The 24,897-nt window shown below is 37.7% G+C and overlaps 4 protein-coding genes and 1 long non-coding RNA gene across 5 annotated transcripts in view; 3 read left to right on the forward strand and 2 right to left on the reverse strand.

The window, feature by feature from the left end:
- Window positions 1–24,897, forward strand: part of LOC127372979 (stonustoxin subunit beta-like) — a 48,208-nt gene that overhangs the window by 14,987 nt on the left and 8,324 nt on the right. The gene's annotated exons all lie outside the window — the stretch shown is intronic.
- Window positions 1,094–7,667, forward strand: LOC127373012 (uncharacterized). Its single transcript, XM_051417074.1, has 7 exons — window positions 1,094–1,278; window positions 2,426–2,874; window positions 2,983–3,151; window positions 4,038–4,349; window positions 5,238–5,294; window positions 6,442–6,485; window positions 7,560–7,667. Exons 2-7 carry the CDS (start codon window positions 2,659–2,661, stop codon window positions 7,593–7,595), a joined length of 834 nt encoding a protein of 277 aa, XP_051273034.1. The 5' UTR covers window positions 1,094–1,278; window positions 2,426–2,658; the 3' UTR covers window positions 7,596–7,667.
- LOC127372973 (uncharacterized) lies at window positions 9,970–14,830 on the reverse strand. Its single transcript, XM_051416970.1, has 13 exons — window positions 14,452–14,830; window positions 14,229–14,330; window positions 13,919–14,151; window positions 13,659–13,837; window positions 13,480–13,570; window positions 12,946–13,293; window positions 12,744–12,861; window positions 12,437–12,528; window positions 12,145–12,262; window positions 11,848–11,952; window positions 11,562–11,759; window positions 11,119–11,295; window positions 9,970–10,742 (listed from the first exon to the last, which is right to left on the reverse strand). Exons 1-13 carry the CDS (start codon window positions 14,825–14,827, stop codon window positions 10,528–10,530), a joined length of 2,352 nt encoding a protein of 783 aa, XP_051272930.1. The 5' UTR covers window positions 14,828–14,830; the 3' UTR covers window positions 9,970–10,527.
- On the reverse strand, window positions 14,959–16,329 carry LOC127373038 (uncharacterized). Its single transcript, XR_007886864.1, has 3 exons — window positions 15,857–16,329; window positions 15,610–15,760; window positions 14,959–15,036 (listed from the first exon to the last, which is right to left on the reverse strand). It is a non-coding gene; the product is annotated as an uncharacterized LOC127373038 (long non-coding RNA).
- LOC127372978 (stonustoxin subunit beta-like) overlaps window positions 24,736–24,897 on the forward strand; it is a 56,841-nt gene continuing 56,679 nt past the window's right edge. The window contains exon 1 of the mRNA XM_051416990.1: window positions 24,736–24,798. The gene's annotated coding sequence lies outside the window, so the exon portion shown is untranslated. The remainder of the gene's footprint in view (window positions 24,799–24,897) is intronic.

Raw genomic sequence — 24,897 nt, forward strand, 5'->3', positions numbered from 1 at the left:
AATGGCACATTATATAGCCTTAAAACAGACTAACTAGACAGACTACTCAGGTTAGTTTGCTGTTAGGATCAGCATCCACCAGAACTGTGTGGATTTCAACGATGGACTGTGAAGAACACACAGAGACATGGATGTATGAAGGAAATAATGTGTATGTACAGTATAGTTACCTTGTGTATACTGAGTAATTTCTATTTATTTTCCTTCCTTTTCTTATTTTTGTATTTTTTTTTCTGGGGTATTGAGTACTACTGTGATTATATAATGTGACAATCAGTAAAAATATTGGAATGATAATTTAATTGAATTTGTTTTTAATCACAATTTAACCTCGCAAAGACAGAAATAACAAATAACAGAAAGACAGAAGTAGAGACTGGACTTGTTTGGGCAAACAAGAGAGGGATAGGGACGGGAAGAAGAGATGTGTAACTGAAACTAACATTAATTTGATACTAATGCCATGTACTTCAGTCTAATCAGTGTGGCTCATCAGTGAAGAGTACGGAGCTGCACTGCAGCCTGGAGGTCTGCTAACAATGACAACCAGAGATTGACCTGCAAATGTTAGGATGTTAACAGATAATTAAGTTGATATTCAATGGAAAGAAATTTGTGGAAAACTAAAACTTCAGTGCCTCACTGTGTCCCTTTTTATGTGCTGTTCTCTTGGATTTATTCATTTGGAAAACAACCTGTGGGTAGTGGACATGGACCTGGCGAAGGGATATTCATTTATATATTAATGGATGTGAACACCATCAAATTAAAGCTCATTGTGACCTCACCATCACTGTTTCATTTCAGCTGGAGTCCAGAGCCAACGGCAAATAATACAGACTGCACTTAAAGTGATAATATAAGTAATTAGTTCCCAGTACAGGTATGCTGACTGATTTGGTTTCAGTGCACTCAGTTTTAAAGTGCAAACTTTTTATTCATCCAATCAATATGGAACATGTGTCCGTTGTGTAAGACCTATGTTGGCAGATAGAGACTGTGCACTCTGCTATATTCTCAACCCATGTTGCACATGTTTGGTCAACCCAGTATCACGCCAAAGCGTGTAATACACACGCCGGTCACTAGGGCCTTGCGTGTCCTCCCCACGCCTTTTATCTCACTAGCGTGTGGAGGACACGGTCATGGTAACACCTTAATATGAACGTGCAGTACCAGCAGATGGCAGTCATTTACTCATTGTCAACAACTATTACAACAACTACATGGAGCAGAGGAAGAAATCAGTCGCCATTTTTACAGATCCCGACCCACCAGGTAAGTCCGTGATATGTTGCTGATTTTAATTTTTGTTTATGATGACTTTGTGTTGGATATGTTCTAGCCCGCCTATGTGTCTTACTATGTTTATTGGATTTGATGAGAGTCGGTAGAGATCTGAAGGTTATTAATTTGAGATTAAACTGAAGGACTCGGTTAGCAAACGCTAGCTATTTTAGCAATTAGCTTTACAACTAACGTCATATAAAAGTATGTTTCAGCTTTAAATTATTAAGGGGAAGTCTTGGTTAATGTTAATTATGGCCCCGCGACACTTTACGGAGGTCCGTTGTTTTTTCCTTCTCTCTCTTTTTTTTTTTTTTATCGTTTTCAGCAGGTCCGGTCAGCCAAGGTCCTTTTAAACAGCGCTAATGATGTTTTAGCCTGCCTATGAAGTTAACGTTATATGTACGTGTGCACAAGCATTAGAGGACTTCTTAAAATGTCCCCTAAAGGGACATGATAAAAAAAAAAACCTTTCTAGTGAGCTAATGTTAGATACAGATCGAGTGTTGTGGCGAATCAGCACATGAATCATTTAAATATTTAAATTAGCCATGTGTTGATAGGTCACAACACGAAAATGTAACCAATGAAATTACTTATTTTGACACACATTTTAAGCCAATAAGTCTTAAACTAACAAGGTAATGTGTCAGAAGGTGGACTGTTTTTGTTATTTTCTCAAAAGGAGGACAAATGAGTGTCCGACTGCAGGACAGGGCATTTAATTGCGGAATGTAACAAAACAGGTTACAGATGAATTAGTTATCTAATATATAATAATATAATTAGTATCTAGTGCTCACAAAATAGTATCTAGTGCAATGCTCAGATGAGCCTCTCTGTGTCCAGTGTATTAATGTCTCTCCAGTCTGCTCCCATTTTACATATTCCTACAACAAGTTAGTTTTGCAGCCACAATCTTGCAGTGAAGGTGTCTAAATGGCACATTTAATTCATTTTGAGGAATTCTGCACAATCCTGTAGATATGTATTGTCCACAATGTCCACTGTGTTTTGCTAGCATGCTTGAAGTTGACACGTTGAAGATGACTAAGAATTCAGTATTTGCTCTTTGTGAAATCCAAAAAGGCTTGCTGCAAGATAATTGACCATGTTTTTATTTTCTTCTGTCCAACAGCTCCAGCCCATACTCCCTCCTACCTTTACCTCTCCTTGGCTTTTTCTATAGTAAACCAACGGCTCTTTTAAGAGCCACTCCTCTACTGCACTCGCTCTCTCTCTGTCACACACACACACACACACACACACCTCTCTTTTTCTCACACACATACACAGCTTCATCTCTGTCTATAATCTGTCTGTCGCTCTGTCTGTCTTCTGTTTGTCTGTCTATCTTTCTGTTTCAGAGACATGCCAGGCCAGGGGTCAACCTCAAGAGAGTGTGTGGCCTGTCATGCTATCATAAACGTAGCTTGCAAAACCTGCAAAATATGCAAGGCAGGACAGCCACATAAATTGAGGCTTAAAAAGAAACTGGCTAAATTTGATGAGAAACGGGAGAGCTGGGTCCAAACAAACAAGAAAAACAGGACTGTATCTCATATCCACGATGAAGCAAATATATTGGTATGATATTCCTTTTTGTTGTTTTAATGCAGTGCAATTTGCAAATGTTGTTATGAATGTTAATATTAATGTTATCTCTTACTTTTCTTTTGTGTGTGTCCTTTTTAGCTTGAAAAACTGCAGGCCCTGGGTGTAAGGGCAATGCTCTTTACAGCAAAACCTGGCAAAAAACCAAACACCTGGCTGTCCGAGGTGCTAGCGCCCCGTTGCCAATTGACAGAGTACGCCACTACATGTGTGGACAGAATGAAGGACCTTTATGGACTTCTTGTTCACGGTTTATAAGGTGAGTCTTCTGTGTTTGGTTTTCAGCTTTGTGGTCACAGTCACGATGAGTAACCCATTTCGCTATGCTTAAGCTCTGTGGGTTGAGGAGATGGAACTTTTTTACAAACTTATATAGATGTGCAGGTTTTTTCAGTCACTCATTGAGTTTTAGGCAACACCCTAAACCTATTGCTCTATGCACGTTGAGGGCTGTATACTTTTACTTACCTTTGTAGTTAGTAACACTGATCCTAGCGGAGTAAAAAGCTATTGCTGATGAGTCCACACATTTTTCTGGCTAAACTGCCCTCCAAGAAGGGTAATAACAGAAGTAAAATCAATTTGAAAATTATTTGAATAGATACCTAATTGAACATCCATCCATCCATTCATTCTCTACCGCTATCGCTGTTGAGACCAAGGTGGGTTGGAGCCTATCCCAGCATCTTTCGGGCAAGTACACAAGTACTTGTAAGTTGCCAGTTAATCACACAGAACATGCAAAGTCCACACAGAAAAATCCATGAGAATCTGAGAATTTTGATTAAGTTAATGGAACATCTTCCTCTACTGCTGTCCACTGTGATTGACTGTTCAGCTGACAGCAGCCTGGCAGGAGAAATGCTTTGTGGTATACTTTTTTAATTGAACTATGAGCAGGACACTCACTTTCTGACCAAATGCAAAATTTAAAATTTTGGCATCACCAATAACAAAGAAAGGCAACTAACAAATATTAAAAATCATGTTGAACAGCCAAATCCAGTTCAACTGAAAATCTTTTTGGTAAAGCCCTAGTTAACTCTGTATTTTACAATATACTACTATATTGCACATTGCGTTTATAACATAAACCGCATTGAAAACATAATTACTCCTAATTCTCTGCTATGCAGACTGGGTCCCACAAGATGCTACAGAACAGTTGGATGAACCCTCATCAGCCCCAGTTGAACCACCAATTGGACCAGTCGCTCCACCAGATCCCCAGCAAACATTGGCTCCACCTGATCCCCCAGCAGCCCCAACTGGACCACTAATGGCCCAACCAGACCCACCAGTAGCAGTGGCTTCATTTTATCCCACAGCAACCTCGGCTACATCAGTCAAGTCCCTGACTAGGCCACCAGCAGCCCAAACTGAACCATCATCATCTGGACCCCATTCCTCAGAGGGAACTCCAGCAACCCCAGTTTCTTTAGAAAAAGGTATGTAGGAAACAAATAGCAAACCCCACAAAACCATATTGTTACTTTGTGTAATGTGAAAATGTAAATAAATCCTCAGCACCAGACATCCCATTGTGTATAAGAATGGCAGAAATGGATATTAAAAAAATAAGGATAGAAAAGAAAACAGGTTATTGGATTAAGCTGTTATCATTACATATCATACATCACGCCTGTATCTATGATTCTCCAACTTTTTCTGACCTTCCCACCTTCAGAGGCCAGGGGCCTAGACTGTATTAGGACACTTAGGGTCCTATTTAGTTGTTCTATAGTGCATAGTCCATAAAGCATGGAGCACACACGTTTACAGCACTGTGCTGTGTTTTGCTGTGCACCACATTGCGCCAGGCAAAAATAGAGCCCTGATTGTCTCTGGGTGTTCATATGGCTTCCGGTGCTTCAGGTGCATAGACACTTTCAGGAATTGATTTAAGTATTTCACGTTATTAATGTGGATGTGGAGGATGTGACAGTAACATGTTAAATATGAAGTACAACTATGGTGCTGTAGAATCATCCACTGTGTATTAATTCCTTCATTGCGATAATGTTAGTCCAAAAGGAATGTACAAGTAATTCAGTAATTCGGCAGCTAGAAATGTTTGTATTAGCCTGCTAAAGCCAGGTTATCCTTAAGGGGGCAATTCACCCAAAATGTTCACTGTGTGCTGCCATTAATCCCCAATGAAGAGCATCTTAATTATGAGCTTTCATGGTGAACTTATATTCCAAAATTGTCATCTCTGATGCAATAGAAAAGCACTGGATCTATACATTTTTTTTTATGTTTGTTATTCACATTGATGTAATATTAAGCACATTTTTTAATCATGATCACACATTTTATATCCTTTCCTGTAATAGATGACATTGAAGAAGGCTGTTCAGCTCCCAGTGCAGTGCTGCGACGAAAGAGGAAAGGTGTGTCATAATGTCAATCCATAAATGTCAGAATATGGTTTAAAAATGTGTGTATATAATTGTAATTGTTTTGTCATCAAATATTTTTTGTCCATAATAGTGTCAGAGCCAAGTCAGTACACGGTCATAGAGGAGTAAAGAAATTAAAACGTATTCACACCTGAGAGGCTAAAATCATAATAAAATAAATTAATACTTGATTAATGTAATAGTTGATCAATAGTTGATTAATTGTTATCAATTCACTCTAAATGTCACTCTAAATAAATGTGCTTATAGTTTGAATGCTCCACCTTTCATTTTAGTGTGGGATTTGCATTGGTCTAGTCTTGGTCATCACTTGGTCTCAGTTTAGATGTTAAGTAAGAGCATTAGCTGACAGTGAATGAGACTGTAATCTTTTATTTTCCCCACTGGTCTCATTGCTACACGTTTCCCTTAATTCATACAGTAAGTGTGTCCATTCTTTGTAAACAGACATGTCTACTAACACATGATTTTGAAGAGATCTTGGTTGTCGAAGACAAAAATACCCTAGTCTCTGCTGTGAAGTGCTCTACACTTCCATGACACAGTAATTTGAATTGATTTTGATTGATTTGAGCACTGATTGCCAATATATTTATCCTATCACCCATCTCTATAGTCCATTGATCACAGTAATTTACCAATGATGCATGCCAGCTCTGTACCAGAATAACTACAATAAAAAGTCCACCAGTCTGTAAAGGTTTAGTGTAGTATTAAGATTTTTTAACCTCATATTTTCCCTTTCAGAATGCCCACATACAGTGTCAGGGAGCCAAGATTTCTACCCTGTGAAGAGGGTTGCCAAATGCAAAGTTGTAAAGGTTCAATAATCCCACACAGTCAGAGTCATTCACCTGCCGTAATCATAAGGAATTCAAAATGATTTTATTTCTTTATGGGTTACTTCCTGTCTGTCATTGTTGGTTCTTCATATTGTGGATAAAGTCTATAAAAGCAACCTCTGAACTCCAAGTTTTTTAGAAAGTCTCATGTTAGAGAATCTTCCAGTCAAAAAGTGCTGATAGTTTTTCTGTAATCTGTGTAATAATCCTGAAAAAGTAGTCAAGACAGTGGTATAGCCAAATATTTGAACTGAAAAAGTCTCTTTATTTTTTAGGGACAAAAATTGAAGCTGGTGGAGTGGGAGCCGTGCAAACTCTGGTATGTATGACTTCTGATTTGTCATAGTTTACATGTTATGTTGTTTTCTCCTAATCTGTCTCCAGTCTTACTTGACACCAACACTGAGAACATTCACATGAACACCAATAATCTAGTCATGGCCAAAATTGTCCCCACACTAAACATTCAGTGCTGAAATAGCCTACATTATATAAAATATATTAGTCTTCTAGGAGAAATGTGAAAAATAAATAAAGCCACATAGGTTTAGTCCATGATTATCCACCCTGTGAATATAGTGTCATTGAATATAAAGAGGCTGCAGTTGTCTCAGTCAGAAATTCTAAAACATCTATCATGCTTCTCTGCTAACAGCACCATTGTACAGAAGTCAGAAAGAGGCTTATTTAAAAATGCTAAAATTGTCCGTCACTGCATCACTGCCTTACTGCCTTACTCTCACTTTATTAGTGGATGATTGGTGTACATGCTAACATGATTGTATATGATACATTTTTGTATATGATATTCATTTAAAAGTTAAGTTTCCAGACATTCCCACCAAAAATAACACTGGTTCCTTACTTGAATCGAGGGTCTAAGGACAGAGGGTGTCACATACTGTACATATTGTAAAGCCCAACAAAACAAATGCAATTTGTGATTTTGGCCATATGACATAAAACACCAACACGGTGGCTTGGTGGTTAGCACTGTTGCCTCACAGCAAGAGGGAGATTAGATTATCCTGGGATCTTTCTGTGTGGAGCTTGCATGTTCTCCCTGTGTCTGCGTGGGTACTCTGGCTCCCTCCCACCGCATTTTGGGGATAGGATAATCTCACCCAAAAGATGCTGGGATATGCTCCAGCCCCACTGTGACCCCAACAGGGATAAGTGGAAGAGAATGGATACATGAGTGACTTGTGTGCACCCCATGGTGTTCTTCTACAACCATTTCTTGACTATTAATTTACTGTCCATTTCATTAAAATCCACTACGATACAACTATTGGAAAATAGTCACAGGGGTCTAATGTGAGTCTTACTATGTCTGACTATGCATTTGCATAACCAAACATAACATCAGTTGCTTTCTTTTTTTGTGTTACAGTGGAAAGGACTGGCCTTTGGAGTGGGTGCCGGATAAAGACACCACTTGCTAATGTTGCCAAAGTGCAGATGGGACTGCAGTGCCCTTGTGTTTGTCATGTTGTTTTGTTATTTGATTGTTCTGCAGTGTTGCCAATTATTGCCACTTGAAGCAATGAGTGTTCATTTGCAGTACTTTCTTTAATAAATACATACTAAATGAAGTCTTCTTTAATATCATTGGTACATTGTTCTTGGAGATAATACTATGGGAAGGCTGGCTCTGTAATTGGAGCCAAGATGGATTCAGGGGGATGTGGTGGAGAGATACACAATGAAGACGATGGAGGCCATCCTGAACAACATGGTTCAACCACTTAACACCTTGATGGACCAAAGAAACAACAGGCTCCTATCTCTCCACTCAAGGACTCAGAGATACAGGACATATTGTGTACCTACAGTCATCAGGCTTTACACTTCTTTGATCAAAAGATGAGCTGACAGACATTTGAATTTCCCTTTGGGGATGAATAAAGTGATTATTATCTAATACGTTTATCATTCTAATTCATGTTATCTACATTTGGGCAAAAATATAAGTACATTCTTCACACTCTTGTCTGTATGAAAACATTCTGGCCATACTATACTATGATTTGCTCTGATATGATTAAAATAAAAGTCCTCCAACCCAAACAAACACATAGGTTGCAACATCTTTACTTTTTATAAACAAAGATCATCTATATGCAATGCAATTATTAATTCGGCTGTAGTAGATATTTGATATATTCAACAAATATATTATAATTAATTAATATATTATTTTACGACCATATTTTACGTCACAACTTAGCAACTTGGAAGAACTACCGTCCACAAAACGCCATTTCTACTATACTACCTAAGATAGCAGAAATAAAGCAACATCTTTACTTTATCTCCACACAGATCGTCTATATACTAGTAGTTACTAGTTCGGCTATACCAGATATTTGATATATTCAGTAAAAATATCGTTTCATATCCGTATTTTACAAACCCAATTTACGACCCAAAAGTACCGCCCCCAAAACGCAATTTCTAAGATATTAGTGATAATAGCAGCAATAAAGCAACGACTGTACTTTTTCTTAACATATATCATCTCGAAACAGCGTGATTACCAGTTCGGCTCTACGAGATATTTCATATATTCAGAAGAAATATAATTTTACAACCCTACTTTATGACACAAAACTACCGCCCCAAAAGCGCAATTTCTAGGATATAAGCGAATATATCCGAAATAAAGCAACGTATATACCTTTTCTTAACATAGATTATCTAGATACAGTCCGATTACTACTTCGGCTGTACCAGATATTTCATATATTCAGTATAAATATAATTTCATAACCCTATTTTACAGCCAAACTTGAAGCTTTCTATAAGCACCAAGTTCAAGGTTTAAAGGTCAATATTTTAAAGCAGGCGCTTATGTAGAGTCTTCATACTGATATATGTTACTCTCCAGGCCGAGACCTTTCCAATGATGTATTTGGTTTAGCTCTATGACAAAGTTTTAACTTTCACATTTCATGGACCCAAGCCATCACAGGCTTAGTTTCTAAGAGCACTTTGAAGGACCAGTGGATAAAATGAAGCTCTTGTTTATTTGTTTGTTATTTATTAGTGGAATTAGGGACCAAAATTAGTCACTTTAGGAGATTGTAATACTAATGACAATCTAGGGCAGTACTAGAGGTTTTGAATTCTGATTCTGATTCTGATTCTGATTCTGATCTGATTCTGAAGAAGGCCTGAATTGCTTGATTTAGGGTTAGACCCATTCTTAGTCATACATAAGCTATTAACACAACCCTGGATATTTGTTATATATATATAATATATATGTTTGGATATATGGATATATATATATGGATATATGTTTTTATGATTATGCAACAGCAGGGGTTGGATGTAATGCCAAATGGAAAGCCCAGTTTGATTAAATATATGAAAATGACAAGTGCAAAGATATAGAGATTTAATGCACACGCATGGACTGTGTGTATCTCTATTGAGGAAGACTTTTAAGCTGCATGTACAAACACCTATAGGGTCATTTTTTGGGGGAAGGACAGCCTCTTAAAATAATGTGAAATGTGTCCAATCAATCACATAATGATTTTTTCTCATAAGCTTTTTGACTTAATAAAGTATTATTGCAGATGTTTTGTCAACAGTAAAAGTGCATCATATAAAGTAAGGTGCTGCTTAGGGATACAAGACCAAACATTTGTATATGACAGCAAATAGCCAACTACTACTACTACTACTACTAATGATAATAATAACAATATTAACTGTTGTTTATTTGTGTCTATAGTCTACCAAAAATAAATAAATAAAATAACTGGAAAACAGAGTTACAAATAGAAAAAAAAATTTTCACACATTTTATTTTCATAGACATTAACAACACTTTAGCATGAGCAAGTTTACAAGCACTGCAACACATTTTTATGCATGCCTCATGTAATGCTATGACAAACTACTTCCTTTAGTTGGTAAAGTAATGACTGCAAACACTACACTCAAGACTCAACTATTGTTATTGATCATATGTATGTTTTGGAAAGTATTTTATGTAGTGACATGTACATAAGCTCACTCCAAAGATTAGTCACACTATCACCATGAATGACATCATACTGGAGCACACAGTATGAAATATATTACATCCAGTGGCGTAGTGAGTATAAAATTCCTTTATATAAAGAAAAGCATTGATAACACACTTTAAAAAATACTCCACTACAACAGAGTGCATTATAAAAGGATACAACAAATAGATAATACAGAAAATACTACAGGAATGCAACTAACAACTGTTTTCCAACTCGATAAATCAATCTATTATTTTATAGATTGATCAATTAAAACTTAATTTTTTGCAGTCCAATCAGAATTGCCATAAAACCCACCCGTCAAGAAGCACAGATTTACAATGCCTCAAAATCACTGTCTTCTGAACTCTCATCCAGTTCTGTCTGGCACTCCGGTATTTCTTGGGGCCAGTCCTCCAGCAAAGATGCAGCATTTGGTCCCAGGGCCTGGCTGTAACTTGCACATACAAGTTGGAACTTCTCATCCACATCTGCAAGCCTTTTCTGAAGAAGACACTGTAGCCCTCGATGTCCCACTTCGCTTAAACTTCCTAGAAGGAAAAATGTAAGAGGCATAATTTCAGTGAGTTTGTGATGTTCAACTAGACCTTCACTAACTTTACAGAAGAAGTACAGAATTTACATTCTGCCACAAGGAATTCAAAGCACTACTAGATACTTCTTCTGATCAGTAGTCTGAACCTATCCTATCAAGTTAGGGTTGAGTCAGAGATTACTGTGGCAGGGGAAATGTCACTCACAAAAAACAATAGGATTGTTCCTGTAGTGGTCATGAATTTGGACAGTAAATTTAACATGTGTACTGTTCCAAACCAAGATCTGTAGTGGTGGTACAAGTGTGGTACAAAGGTACAAATCCATAGTATGCCCCAAACCGTAGCTGCAAGGACATACAAGTTAACCTACCACTGGTCCTGACAGTGGACATTTCTGACATCTTTGTCCTGATGTTCTCAGCCAGTCCTCTGAGGTAGGTGCAGTGCTGTCTCATCTCCCTCACCACAATGACCCTTTCTTCCTGAAGCCTCATCTTTGACATGTATGCATCAAAAATCTTCTTCTTGGTGAGGATATTGCTGGATTCTGAAGTAATACAAACAACATTCAATCAAAACAACGTTGAGCTATACATACATACATAAAAAGTGTAGATCCAAATGGCAACAAGTATAGAAATGACACTCAAAGACACCACAGCTGCCCAAACATTACAGAATTAACACTGTAAAGTGAGCAAGATCTTTTGTGTGGCATACCTGTATGTATAGAGTAGCAAATATGTCATATCTTTAGTTTGGTCAATCATGATCACAAACTTATAATCACTTTAGAGAAAAAATGTCCCATACCACTGCTGTGCACTTCCCATGGCCATATCAGATCTGCCCCAGTGTCTCCTCCAACCACAGAGAGTCTGCTCTCCACCTTCACCACATCGATCTGCTCCTCATTAGACACCTGCTCATTATAGAGCTTGATTGTCTCCAGGAGTTTCTTCTTCTCTTCCCTCAATTTCCTTCTACGCAAGTGTCGAATTTTGTTGCTATCTATAAAGTTAGAAACCACAGAAATTATGCACATATGTGTGTATGCAGACATCGGATGGTAGAAATATTACATGCGTTTTCAACATACCAGTTTGAGTATAAAGGCTGGCTTTTTTCTGATGGACACTAAGAAACATTTGTTCAATGGACTGCTGAAGATTCTGCTGGTCATCGCGTTGGGTACCTAGAGAATCTTAATAAAAACAACAACAATAAAAATATAAGTAAACATTTCATATTTCATTTAGGTAGTGCATTGAAAGAGTTCAAAATATAAGTTAAGCTGACTTTTGGTCTTTGGGCAAAGCAGACCATACAGTCTCAGTTATTCAATTGATCATTATCTTAAATTATTACTGAATAAATTAGCCATAAAATACAGTACCATCAGCAGCCCATTGTTTGACATCGTGTACCCACTGCTGCACCATGTTCTCAGGACACCCAAGCTCTCTGCTCAAATCTTCCAGCCTCTGAGACTCTTCTTGAGCCTTTTGGAAAGTCTACAGTAAAGTAAATAAACAAACTTTGCCATCTTCTTAAAATCTTAGAAAAGTGAGGAAAATCATGAAAAGCGCAGTATGAGGTAATCATGTTGTCAGTCATGTTTTCCAACCACATTTACACACAGAACTAATATTGTTTGTCAGCTTTGTCACATGGCATCTGGTCAATACCTTGACATATCTGCTGGATAAAGCAAGATGAAGGCCATCCTGCTTCCGTTGGTTCCAACCAATGGCGTGGATCGTTAGCATGTCATTCCGGGCTTAAAAAAGAACATACATTGCAAGGAGGAAAGTCCCATTAATGGTCATGGTACATGCATTCACAACTGAGCTTTAATTAGAGACAAATAGAAGTTTTATTAATGCATTATAATATTAGAATAAAAATTAAGAATATCTCATACTGTACAAAGTATTAGAATGAAAAGAAGAAAGAATAAAAGACTAGAATGTAATATAAATAAGGAATACTTACCAGATTTTGTCATGTACTTAGTCGTGAGAGCACATCGAGAAAGGAAGCTGTTCACCATTTCCACCTCCTCCCCTGCAGTTGTTCCAGCACCCTCCTGATTCCTGCCACTCCATGTGATCTAACAAATCACAGGGAAACCTGTCATATATATTATTTAAGTACTGAAGCAGTTACACTTGTTTTAATTATGAATATGTAGTACCTCACACTTGGTGGAATGGGCCTTAGCATGCATCACAGAGAGGAATGGCCTCATCTGTAGCAAAGGTCTGAGGTCCACCATGGACACTGCCAACTTCTCCAGGTAGGGCCAGTATTTACATGCAATGTCTGTGCAGTAGAACTGCCCATTTGTGGCTGCCTGGAGCTCCTTCTGAAGGAAAAGGGGATAGGCAAATATTTCCCCCCTGTACATGTTGAGAGCCTTGAGCAGCACTCCATGTCTGCAAACAACCACTTCAAGGCCCTCTTCATCCAGCTTGCTTGCTTTTCGGGCAGTCTCTCGTGCAGCAGACCACTTACTGGCTCCACAGATTCCTCTGCCAGCAGTCTAGATGATAAAATATTCTGGTTAAAACTGGGATGTGCCATTTCCTTAACTTACATACTTTTATATTATATTGACAGACAACAACTGACCTTGAAGAATACTAACACTATTAAATAATGTAAAAGGCATATATCTCAAAAGTTTGGCCATATAATGTATTTAAATAACAGTGCAAATACTACTAACACTTTTCATTTTGCTCTGGACGTCCTCAACAAAATGATGTACGTCACAATCCTTGGCAATGAAAGTGCCATCAAAATATGGCTCCTCTGACCTTAATGAGATAAGAAAAAAAAAGATTATGTTCGTGGGTCTCAGACATTATTTATTCAGCTAATTTTAAAAAGTGTAAATTAACTCACCCCTTTGACTGTCGAAATCTGTATTGTTTTCGGTTGCCATCTGCACAGAGAGCCAGCATGTTCGGTGTACATGCAGGACAGGTGAACTGTTTAACACAGGCCATTTTGTCACACTGGAACTGGCAGAATGTATACTCCATGAAGCTTCTCTGGAATATGTCTCCATGTATTTTCCCAGCCTGTCAATTTGTAAAAAGTTACATGAAATAGCTAAAGTAATATTCTCCAATCTCTACAACAGTCATCCACACTGAACCTACCCTTCCAAAGTGAGAAGTTCTCCTCTCTAACATCCGCAGAAAAGCTTGCCTGGACAAACTGGGTGCAACAGTTTTCATTTCTTCAAATGTGCTGAAGACATCAACTGAAAACAACGTCTCAGCATTTACAGTTGCTGGCCAGTAGCCACTCTTTATAAGGTCGCTTCTGTCAGGTGTCCACTGTGCCAGGCACAATCTGCACAACAACTTTGGCATGTGCAAATCATACCGACCTAAAAACAAAAAAAAAAATACGATAAATATGTGGTTATTTTGAGACATACAACTTAAATAAATTGATAGTCCATACCATTTATGGAAACCAAGATAACTGCTCTGCCAGCTGACTCTGTAATGTTTTCAGGGTCACAGGTGCAGAGCTGGGAAGGTCTCACTGTAGGCAACAGTCGCACTGAAAAGAGAGGTTCAGTAACTAGGGAGAAGACTTAAAAATGTATCCAATTAAGATTTCTATCTAAACTAAAAGGTCAAACATAACTTTAAGCACTTTACCAAAAGGATCAGAATAATACCTTGATTGACCAGACAGTATGCGCCATCCTTTTCTACGCAGTACACTGTTGGCTCAATGGGCTTGTAAATCCCATCAATGCAAGACTCCCTGTTATGGAGTGTGAGTTTAAAATGAATGTGTATATCACATTCCATACACAGCCACTCCTCTGGCATGCAGTCTCTGCAGCGAATTATAGCAGGGGAGGTGCAATGACAGCACTTCCTTTTTGGGACCTCATTGCAGGACAGCAAACAGTTCAGGTGATGGGACCGTGCTTTCCGCCACTCATCTTGAGCAGCAGACTGTCGCAAGCACCATGATGTGGACGTTGAAGGCTGCTCTTCCATATTCTGAACATTTGCTGTAGTCAGAATGTCCTTTAAGCTCTGCATCTCAGTGTCTTAAAAACAGATAAAATAAACATTAAATAATTAAACATTCCTACACACTGTGTCCTAACTTAATTACACTTCATTGAATACTTAATTACAATTAAGTATCATCTTACCAAATACATATTGACAACGGGTGTCTTGGGTCACTGTGGGAACCTCCTCAGCAGGCTCAAAAGAAGTAGAGGCCTCCTTAGGGGCAACAGAAACTGAAAAGATTGATAAAAAAGGAAAGACAAAAAAGTCAATCTGTATAGAATATACAGTATGTACTGTAACATAAGGCTGCACAGTTAAATCTGGATTCTTAGCCTCCCTTCCCTGCTTAGGCTGCTGCCCCCCGACCGGACCCTGGATAAGCGGTAGAAGATTCTTTGCACTTGAGGATCAAAAGACATAATCTGGAAACAGATCTAACTGACACAAATCTCAGTCTCCTTAACAGAAGAATGGGACAACACATCAGGGAACTTGACTCCATATCTTTGCATTTGTTTAGCATAACAGTAGTTGACATTTGAGCTTATGTAGTGTAAAGATGTTTCTGGTCCCGGAAAATATATTTTAACAAATGTAACAGATCCAACCTGTGGCCTTTTTGGCACCATAGACGAATAGAAAGGAAACAGACATACAGTGGAAAACCCACCCTGTTCGGTGGTCTATGTTTTAAATGTAAAAAAACTGTACATTAGCTTAATTTTAAATACTATGGACACAGTTACTTGTTATTACTCATTTGATTAGGGTAATGACAAGTTATCTTGCAAGACATGAAATACCTGTAGCCGATGCACGTTTTTTCCGTGTCTCTCCACTTCTGCTTCTTTTTAAGATTCGACGTCCATCTGCATCTCTCTCCACCCATCGGACAGTAGGCTTACTGCCTTCAGCAGGTGTAGTGGATGCAGATTTTTTCTTTGCCTCCCTTTCCTTTCATGAAAAAGCGTGCATTGTATGATAACACTGAAATTCAGAACACTTACAAATTGCCATGTTTTAGTATTATCACAAATACTCAAGACTCACTTTATATTCAGCCAGTAACTTTTCTGCTAGGAAAAGAGCATCCGCTGCCTTCCCACTGCCCCGCGGATCAGCCATTTAAGGCAGACGCAGACAAACAGACAGGTAAACAAACAAACAAATATATATATATATATATATATATATATAGAGAGAGAGAGAGAGAGAGAGAGAGAGAGAGAGAGAGAGAGAGAGAAAGAGATAGAGAGGGGTGTGTGAGAGTGTGTGTGTGACAGAGAGAGAGCGAGTGCAGTAGAGGAGTGGCTCTTAAAAGAGCCGTTGGTTTACTATAGAAAAAGCCAAGGAGAGGTAAAGGTAGGAGGGAGAATGGGCTGGAGCTGTTGGACAGAAGAAAATAAAAACATGGTCAATTATCTTGCAGCAAGCCTTTTTGGATTTCACAAAGAGCAAATACTGAATTCTTAGTCATCTTCAACGTGTCAACTACAAGCATGCTAGCAAAACACAGTGGACATTGTGGACAATACATATCTACAGGATTATGCAGAATTCCTCAAAATGAATTAAATGTGCCATTTAGACACCTTCACTGCAAGATTGTGGCTGCAAAACTAACTTGTTGTAGGAATATGTAAAATGGGAGCAGACTGGAGAGACATTAATACACTGGACACAGAGAGGCTCATCTGAGCATTGCACTAGATACTATTTTGTGAGCACTAGATACTAATTATATTATTATATATTAGATAACTAATTCATCTGTAACCTGTTTTGTTACATTCCGCAATTAAATGCCCTGTCCTGCAGTCGGACACTCATTTGTCCTCCTTTTGAGAAAATAACAAAAACAGTCCACCTTCTGACACATTACCTTGTTAGTTTAAGACTTATTGGCTTAAAATGTGTGTCAAAATAAGTAATTTCATTGGTTACATTTTCGTGTTGTGACCTATCAACACATGGCTAATTTAAATATTTAAATGATTCATGTGCTGATTCGCCACAACACTCGATCTGTATCTAACATTAGCTCACTAGAAAGGTTTCTTTTTTATCATGTCCCTTTAGGGGACATTTTAAGAAGTCCTCTAATGCTTGTGCACACGTACATATAACGTTAACTTCATAGGCAGGCTAAAACATCATTAGCGCTGTTTAAAAGGACCTTGGCTGACCGGACCTGCTGAAAACGATAAAAAAAAAAAAAAGAGAGAGAAGGAAAAAACAACGGACCTCCGTAAAGTGTCGCGGGGCCATAATTAACATTAACCAAGACTTCCCCTTAATAATTTAAAGCTGAAACATACTTTTATATGACGTTAGTTGTAAAGCTAATTGCTAAAATAGCTAGCGTTTGCTAACCGAGTCCTTCAGTTTAATCTCAAATTAATAACCTTCAGATCTCTACCGACTCTCATCAAATCCAATAAACATAGTAAGACACATAGGCGGGCTAGAACATATCCAACACAAAGTCATCATAAACAAAAATTAAAATCAGCAACATATCACGGACTTACCTGGTGGGTCGGGATCTGTAAAAATGGCGTGACTGATTTCTTCCTCTGCTCCATGTAGTTGTTGTAATAGTTGTTGACAATGAGTAAATGACTGCCATCTGCTGGTACTGCACGTTCATATTAAGGTGTTACCATGACCGTGTCCTCCACACGCTAGTGAGATAAAAGGCGTGGGGAGGACACGCAAGGCCCTAGTGACCGGCGTGTGTATTACACGCTTTGGCGTGATACTGGGTTGGTTTGGTTCAGTAAACTTGATAATGAATTATATTGACCTGCTGTCTGCTCCTCATCGACTGAAGTCTGCAGCTCGACTGAACTTCAAACCTTAAACTCAATCCAGCCCTTCATTTGGAAATCGTGTCCTCTTCCTCAGCGACAGACATGCTGGCTAATGCACCTTTTTTTGTGTGTGTTGTGACACAAATTGATTCTGTCCATGCAGGGAATCTTTAATTCACACTTTTAACCAACTTTTAATGTAATATTAAAGCCCCCCTCCACTCACAAATCTGTTTTTCTTCTTGTTCCTACAGTTGGATGTTTGATCTTCACAGTGCAGAATGATGTAGTTTGACTCTAGAAGGATGTTTGATCTGCAAAGTTTCTCTGTGCTCACTGGTAGTTGGGTTTTTAAGGGGCGGGGCCTATGGGCATCATTTGTGAAATCACAAATACTTAATGATGAACTACATTTGCATATTCATAGACTGGAATTTTTAAAGAAGTCAAATTAGTAGATGTATGTATGTATGTATTAAGGGTTTTAAAGTATAATTTATAGCAGAAAAACACACATCAGACTCACATTATTGTTCCAAGCGATTTGACAACCCCAGTTGAGATACCTCTGTGGTAAATATGGACAGCTCCACACATGCATTTATTATTATTAAACCAAATTAAATAATAATAATTATTTTTTATTATTTATTACTTTATACAACTCTGCTAGCACACAAGACAAAAACACAAGACAACAGCAAGCCAAGCTAATATTACTGACTAGTCCAACAGCAAGAAGTCCTGCTCGCCGTCTGTCCGCAGCCTTTTATTTCACCAAATGACACAAAGCCAGTCCCACATTTGCTCTCGTGTTGAGGCAGATGTTCTCAAAGACTTGTATGATACGATTGTATCTCATTTGTATGAATATGAGTAAATGTGATGATGATGATGATGAGCTCTGTCTTCGATGCTGGCTTTGTTGTAAGATCAACAAATATATTTTACTTTTATTTTACTTCATAATGATTTATTAGTTCAAAATGTATTGGAGACACAACCAGTGTCCTAAAATTACATGTGTGTCCATCTTTCCTGGCTAATACCACCCACAGCTTAATCAGGCCTGTAAAAACACATTTCATAGTGTGATCAAATACCAGAGTGTGCAGTCAGCGCTACTCTCTCTCCTTTATCTAACTACAGCAGCATGAGTAAAATGCTCTAATATATATTGTTGCTGAGCCTCATTATGTGGGTAATATGGGCCAACATGACATGAAGAGCAAGAACAACTTAAACTTCTGCTTTCAATATTAGACAGTAATATGCATAAAAGGACATTAAACATTCAGCAGTGTGTTTACTACATGTACTGCATCACATAAGAAAGAAACGCATCATGTAAATTATATAGAAAGTGTTTATAAATTGTTAACTATCGTTCATAATGACAAATATATTCATTGCTGTGCTTTAACTTATTGCTCTGGAAGTTGTTGATGGTGACAAATAGATATAGAACCTTGGTAAACTTACCAACACATACTGAAATTACATTTAAATTCAATAAAAATAAGAATATTAAATAATATAAATAAGCAATGAACACTGTAAAACATAACAATTGTGGTGGCAGAAGAAATCAACAGCAGCCGAAGATCTTTAACAAATTAGACTTTTATTGATTGTAATAAAAGCCTGAGTAAATTCTGCAGAGAAAGACACAGTACAGGAGAAAGGACAGCTCATTTAGACTGCGTGAGAAATATGTACAAACAGAGTTATTAATCTCATCACATGTTCTTTTATAACCCCTTCTCTGGTTCTCTGGAACATAAGAGTGGTTCTTCCTGGTGTTCTTGCCAAATCTTATCTTTTTTGACCTGAGCCCGGTTCTTAAGAAATCTCTCATTGAGATAGAATAAACACAAAGTTAAACATAAAGCCACACATAACCTCAATGGATTACATATAATGTCTTGATTTACAGCTAATATGAATATTGTCCCTTCTCCTTTAACATGATGAATAGTGTTCTGAGCCAGCGCTGAATGCCAGCGCTCTCTATGGCTTGGAGACCTTTAAAGTTATTCAACGGTTAAAAATCACATTCAGAGACCAGTGATAGTAGCTATTTGGTTGTTTCACTTAACGACCTTTGTTTACTTTGTTTATTAAATGTTCCTTCTTTGTCAAGCAGTTTGTTCTTGTTCTTTTATTTAATGCTTCTCAGCTGAGGAGGCCTATAAGCAGAGTTGGAGAGTTTGGTACAGATCAGAGAATGAGTTATTTCATTGCACTTACCCTTTTGGTGGGTCAAGTTTCATATATTAAAGTTCAACACACAATCATTTAAAACCTCCTTGAAGCAGTCGTTTTCTTCACTTTGAGGGTTTGTGTGTGGAAAAGCAACAGCTTGAAGTACTTGCTGTATGTCAGAAAGACAGCTTCAACCCAAATGGCCTATAATGCTAACCAATCATTTCAATATGCTTTGTAAATGAACTTTTAGAGTTTATTAGACAGAGTTAAGAAGAGACTATTCTCATGGGTTTGTGACAAATTACTATTTACCAACTTCTTTGTCAAAGTTATTATTATTTTTATTTTAATTGCCATATACACATTTTACAGTCGGCCATTTGTATGACACTTTGGACTAAAGCACCAAATGCCAAATGAATAAGAGTAAATGTGATGATGATGATGATGTTGAGCTTTGTCTTCAGTGCTGGCTTAGTTGTGAGATGTGAAAGTATAAACCAACAAATTTTATTTTAGTTTTATTTTACTTCATAATGATTTATTAGTTCAAAATGTATTGGAGAAACAACCAGTGTCCTAAAATTACATGTGTGTCCATCTTTCCTGGCTAATACCACCCACAGCTTAATCAAGGCTGTAAAAATACATTTCATAGTGTGATCTAATACCAGAGTGTGCAGTCAGCGCTACTCTCTCTCCTTTACCTAACTACAGTACCATGCGAGATGAAATTAACTGAATTCTACAGTCACTACAGTATGTTAGATGGTTGTAAGCAGGCGAGGAGGGGAGTGCGTCTGTTCTGCTCAACAGGGTGTGTAGCAACCAATAATGTAATAACTGCCAATAATGTAATACCTGCCAATAACGTAATAACTCTGGCCATTTTAAATGTAATAAAGCCAATAACGTAATAACTTGCCAATAATGTAATAACGTTTTTGAGCCAATAAGGTAATAACATTTTGCCAATAATGTAATAAGTTATTACGTCATTGGCTGGTTCACTAACAATGACCACGCCATCAAATGTATGAAATAAGAAACGTTTATTGCACATAATGAACAATTGTGAACCAATGTGGTATACTGAGGGATGAGGGGTGAAGGTAGGTTCGAGGGATGAAGGTAGGTTCGAGGGATGAAGGTAGGTTCGAGGGATGAGGGATGGGGGTAGGTTCGAGGGATGAGGGATGGGGGTAGGTTCGAGGGATGAGGGATGGGGGTAGGTTCGAGGGATGAGGGATGGAGGTAGGTTCGAGGGATGAGGGATGGATGAGGTCGGAGGAATGAAGGTAGGAGGAATGAAGGTCGGTTGGCGGATCGATGAATGGATGGAGGGGTTGGGCGCGATGTAAGAGGGAACTGAGTGGGTTGCGAGACACTGAGTGGGGGAACTGTCTCTTCGTATCTCTTGTAGAGAGCCCCAGTGGTTCCTGTATTTGGATAAGAGAAGGAGACAAAAAGAAAGGGTTTGGGTGGGAGGGATGTGGGAAATGAGTCAAGGAGGAAGTGAACGGATAAGGTATGCTTAAGTAAGTTTTGAGCGGAAATTAGATGATTGCAGGGCGTGGTCTTTGTTCCCGAACCTAGTTATGAAACATCATTCATTACGTTATTGTCACAGCATTAAAAAAATCCTTTGAAATGTAATAACTGCAGCCAATAATGTAATAATACATAAATAGGACTGCATTTCTTGGAAATCAAATATTTTTTTGTAGTTTTTGTGCAGTTTGCTCATCAAAAAAGGTATAGTGGATGACATAGTCGTCATATTCATTCATCAAGGGTGTGTATTATGCAGCACTCTCTCTCCTTAAATATGGTTGTAAGCACCCAGTCTCATATAAAAACGTACCCTGGCTACGTTGGTCCAAAGTGCAAAAAATGTTATGACCTTATTGGCTCAAAAACGTTATTACATTATTGGCAAGTTATTACGTTATTGGCTTTATAACATTTAAAATGGCCAAAATTATTATGTTATTGGCAGGTATTACATTATTGGCTGTTATTACATTATCGGTTGCTAGGGTGTTGCAGACATGAGGAAGGATGATTCTCTCCAGTGAATTACTTCATTTCATCTTCTTTCTTCCATCAAAGCAAATGGAGGCAGTAAACTTTAATAAATGGATGTCTGACACAAAAGTGAGTGCCACTTATTTTCATTATTAAAAGTAAATTTACAAAAAATTAAAATAAAAGTTAGTTTTATTACCTTTTGGAAGTTCTGTTGTAAATTACTAAAATGCTGTAATATATATTGTTGCTGAGACTCATTATATGGATAATGTGGGCCAACATGACATGAAGAGCAAGAACAACTTAAACTTCTGCTTTCAATATTAGACAGTAATATGCATAAAGGGACATTAGATATTCAGTAGCTTGTTTACTACATGTACTGCATCACATAAGAAAGAAACGGCATAATGTAAATTATATAGAAAGTGTTTATAAATTGTTCACTATCGTTCATAATGACAAATATATTCATTGCTGTGCTTTAACTTATTGCTCTGGAAGTTATTGAGGGTGACAAATAGATATAGAACCTTGGTAAACTTACCAACACATACTGAAATTACATTTAAATTCAATAAAAAATAAGAATATTAAATAATATAAATAAGCAATGAACACTGTAAAACATAACAATTGTGGTGGCAGAAGAAATCGACAGCAGCCGAAGATCTTTAACAAATTAGATTTTTATTGGTTGTAATAAAAGCCTGAGTAAATTCTGCAGAGAAGAACAAAGTACAGGAGAAAGGACAGCTCATTTAGACTGCGTGAGAAACATGCACAAACAGAGTAATCAGTCTCATCACTTGTCCTTATCTAATACCTTCTCTGGTTCTCTGGAACATAAGAGCGGTTCTTCCTGGTGTTCTTGCCAAATCTTATCTTTTTTTACCTGAGGCCAGTTCTTAAGAAATCTCTCATTGAGATAGAATAAACACAAAGTTAAACATAAAGCCACACATAACCTCAATGGATTACATATAATGTCTTGATTTTACAGCAAATATGAATATTGTCCCTTCTCTGAATGCCGGCTCTCTCTATGGCTTGGAGACCTTTAAAGTTATTCAAAGGTTAAAAATCACATTCAGAGACCAGTGATAGTAGCTAATTGGTTGTTTCACTTTACGGCCTTTGTTTACTTTGTTTATTAAATGTTCCTTCTTTGTCAAGCAGTTTGTTCTTGTTCTTTTATTTAATGCTTCTCAGCTGAGGAGGCCTATAAGCAGAGTTGGAGAGTTTGATACAGATCAGAGAATGAGTTATTTCATTGCACTTACCCTTTGGGTGGGTCAAGTTTCATACATTAAAGTTCAACACACAATCATTTAAAACCTCCTTGAAGCAGTCGTTTCCTTCACTTTGAGGGTTTGTGTGTGGAAAAGCATCATCAACCCAAAGGGCCTATAATGCTAACCAATCATTTCAGTATGCTTTGTAAATGAACTTTTAGAGTTTATTAGAGAGAGTTAAGAAGAGACTATTCTCATGGGTTTGTGACAAATTACTATTTAATTTTTTTTTTCCCCATGTCCCTTTATGGGCTCCGTAAAGTTCAGTATGTGTTGGTAAGTTTACTAAGGTTCTATATCTATTTTTCACCCTCAACAACTTTAGAGCAATAAGTTAAAGCATCACAATTGTTATGTTGAATTTAAATATAATTTCTACGGAGCCCCTAAAGGGACATTGGGAAAAAAAAAAAAAAAATGAAAACGTTTCTAGTGCGCACTAGATACTATCTTGTGCGCACTAGATACGGATCTAGTGCGCACTAGGATCGCGCGTTGATTCGCCACAACACAGGATACGTATCTAGTGCACACCAGATAATATCTAGTGGTGCTCACCAGATACGAATCTAGTGCGCACAAGATAGTATCTAGTGCTCACTAGAAACGTTTCTTTTTTTTTTTTTTCCCATGTCCCTTTAGGGACTCCGTAGAAATTATATTTAAATTCAACATAACAATTATGGTGGCAGAAGAAATCAACAGCAACCGAAGATCTTTAATAAATTTGACTTTTATTGGTTGTAATAAAAACCTGAGTAAATTCTGCAGAGAAAAACACAGTACAGGAGAAAGGACAGTTCATTTAGATTGCGTGAGAAATATGTACAAACAGAGTACCTAATCTAATTACATGTCCTTATCTAGAATCTTCTCTGGTTCTCTGGAACATAAGAGACAATATTCCTGGTGTTTTTTCCAAATGGGTTAGGGCTAGGGTTTGAATATTGTGTGAAAAATATACCACGCAATCAATAAAAATGAAAGATAAAACAATAAAAAACTGTAAAACTGTGAATAAAATCTTAGATGTCAGCAGTGACATGAGACATTTAATAACATTTAACTAAAGTGCTTTCGTTGAATGAACCCTGGATTGTGATGTGACAGCCCTGCACATGTATACCAGTAACGAGGTCTTACTAGGAAAAAGTTTGTAAAAGGCTAATTTGTACATAAGTACACTGGAAGAATGGTTTAAGTATTGTTCTTCCAAATGCTGCAAGCTAACTGTTTTTGTTTTCCATGACAAAACACCTCTTGTAGCTACTCAAATAACAACTGTTCTCTCTCCAAGCTAAAGTGCTCTTTCTCCAGTTCCCATTTCAAGGCCCCCTCGTTGCCATTTTCCATCCATCCACCAGATGACCACGGACAATCATTCTTTTCCCCATCACCTGACTGCCCCACCCATCCACCCACCTGTTCCCATTTCCCTAATCTGCTCTGTAGTTACCTGACCTTCCCTGCCCACTCATTTATCTGTCCAGATTTGTTGTCATGTCTGGAGGAGTGTCATGGGAGGACTCAGAGTATTTCAGAGGATATAAGTAATCTTGCAGATATCAGAGATGATCAGACTGACAGCTCCAGTTGAAAGACAAGAAGACTCACACAACTCAACTGATCTACACAACTTCACCAGGTGAGGACAAACTGGGTGGACAGACAGAGGGTGACAAAAACAGAAATATCTTTAGACTTTTACTGAACTCCAGTCTGTTTACAGCTATCACTGTCACAT

This window comes from Dicentrarchus labrax, unplaced genomic scaffold, assembly GCF_905237075.1.
Source record: "Dicentrarchus labrax unplaced genomic scaffold, dlabrax2021, whole genome shotgun sequence".
NCBI classification, from domain to species: Eukaryota; Metazoa; Chordata; class Actinopteri; family Moronidae; genus Dicentrarchus; species Dicentrarchus labrax.

What these genes read in the sequence shown, in the direction of transcription:
- LOC127373012 (XM_051417074.1), top strand. Translation starts at nt 2,659, where the DNA reads ATGCCAGGCCAGGGGTCAACCTCAAGAGAGTGTGTGGCCTGTCATGCT. An exon ending in ACGATGAAGCAAATATATTG is followed by an intron (nt 2,875 to 2,982) that starts GTATGATATTCC and finishes TGTCCTTTTTAG; the next exon opens with CTTGAAAAACTGCAGGCCCT. An exon ending in TGGGAGCCGTGCAAACTCTG is followed by an intron (nt 6,486 to 7,559) that starts GTATGTATGACT and finishes TTTGTGTTACAG; the next exon opens with TGGAAAGGACTGGCCTTTGG.
- LOC127372973 (XM_051416970.1), bottom strand. Translation starts at nt 14,827, where the DNA reads ATGCAGAGCTTAAAGGACATTCTGACTACAGCAAATGTTCAGAATATG. An exon ending in ATACTGTCTGGTCAATCAAG is followed by an intron (nt 14,331 to 14,451) that starts GTATTATTCTGA and finishes CTCTCTTTTCAG; the next exon opens with TGCGACTGTTGCCTACAGTG. An exon ending in CCCATTCCACCAAGTGTGAG is followed by an intron (nt 12,862 to 12,945) that starts GTACTACATATT and finishes GTGATTTGTTAG; the next exon opens with ATCACATGGAGTGGCAGGAA.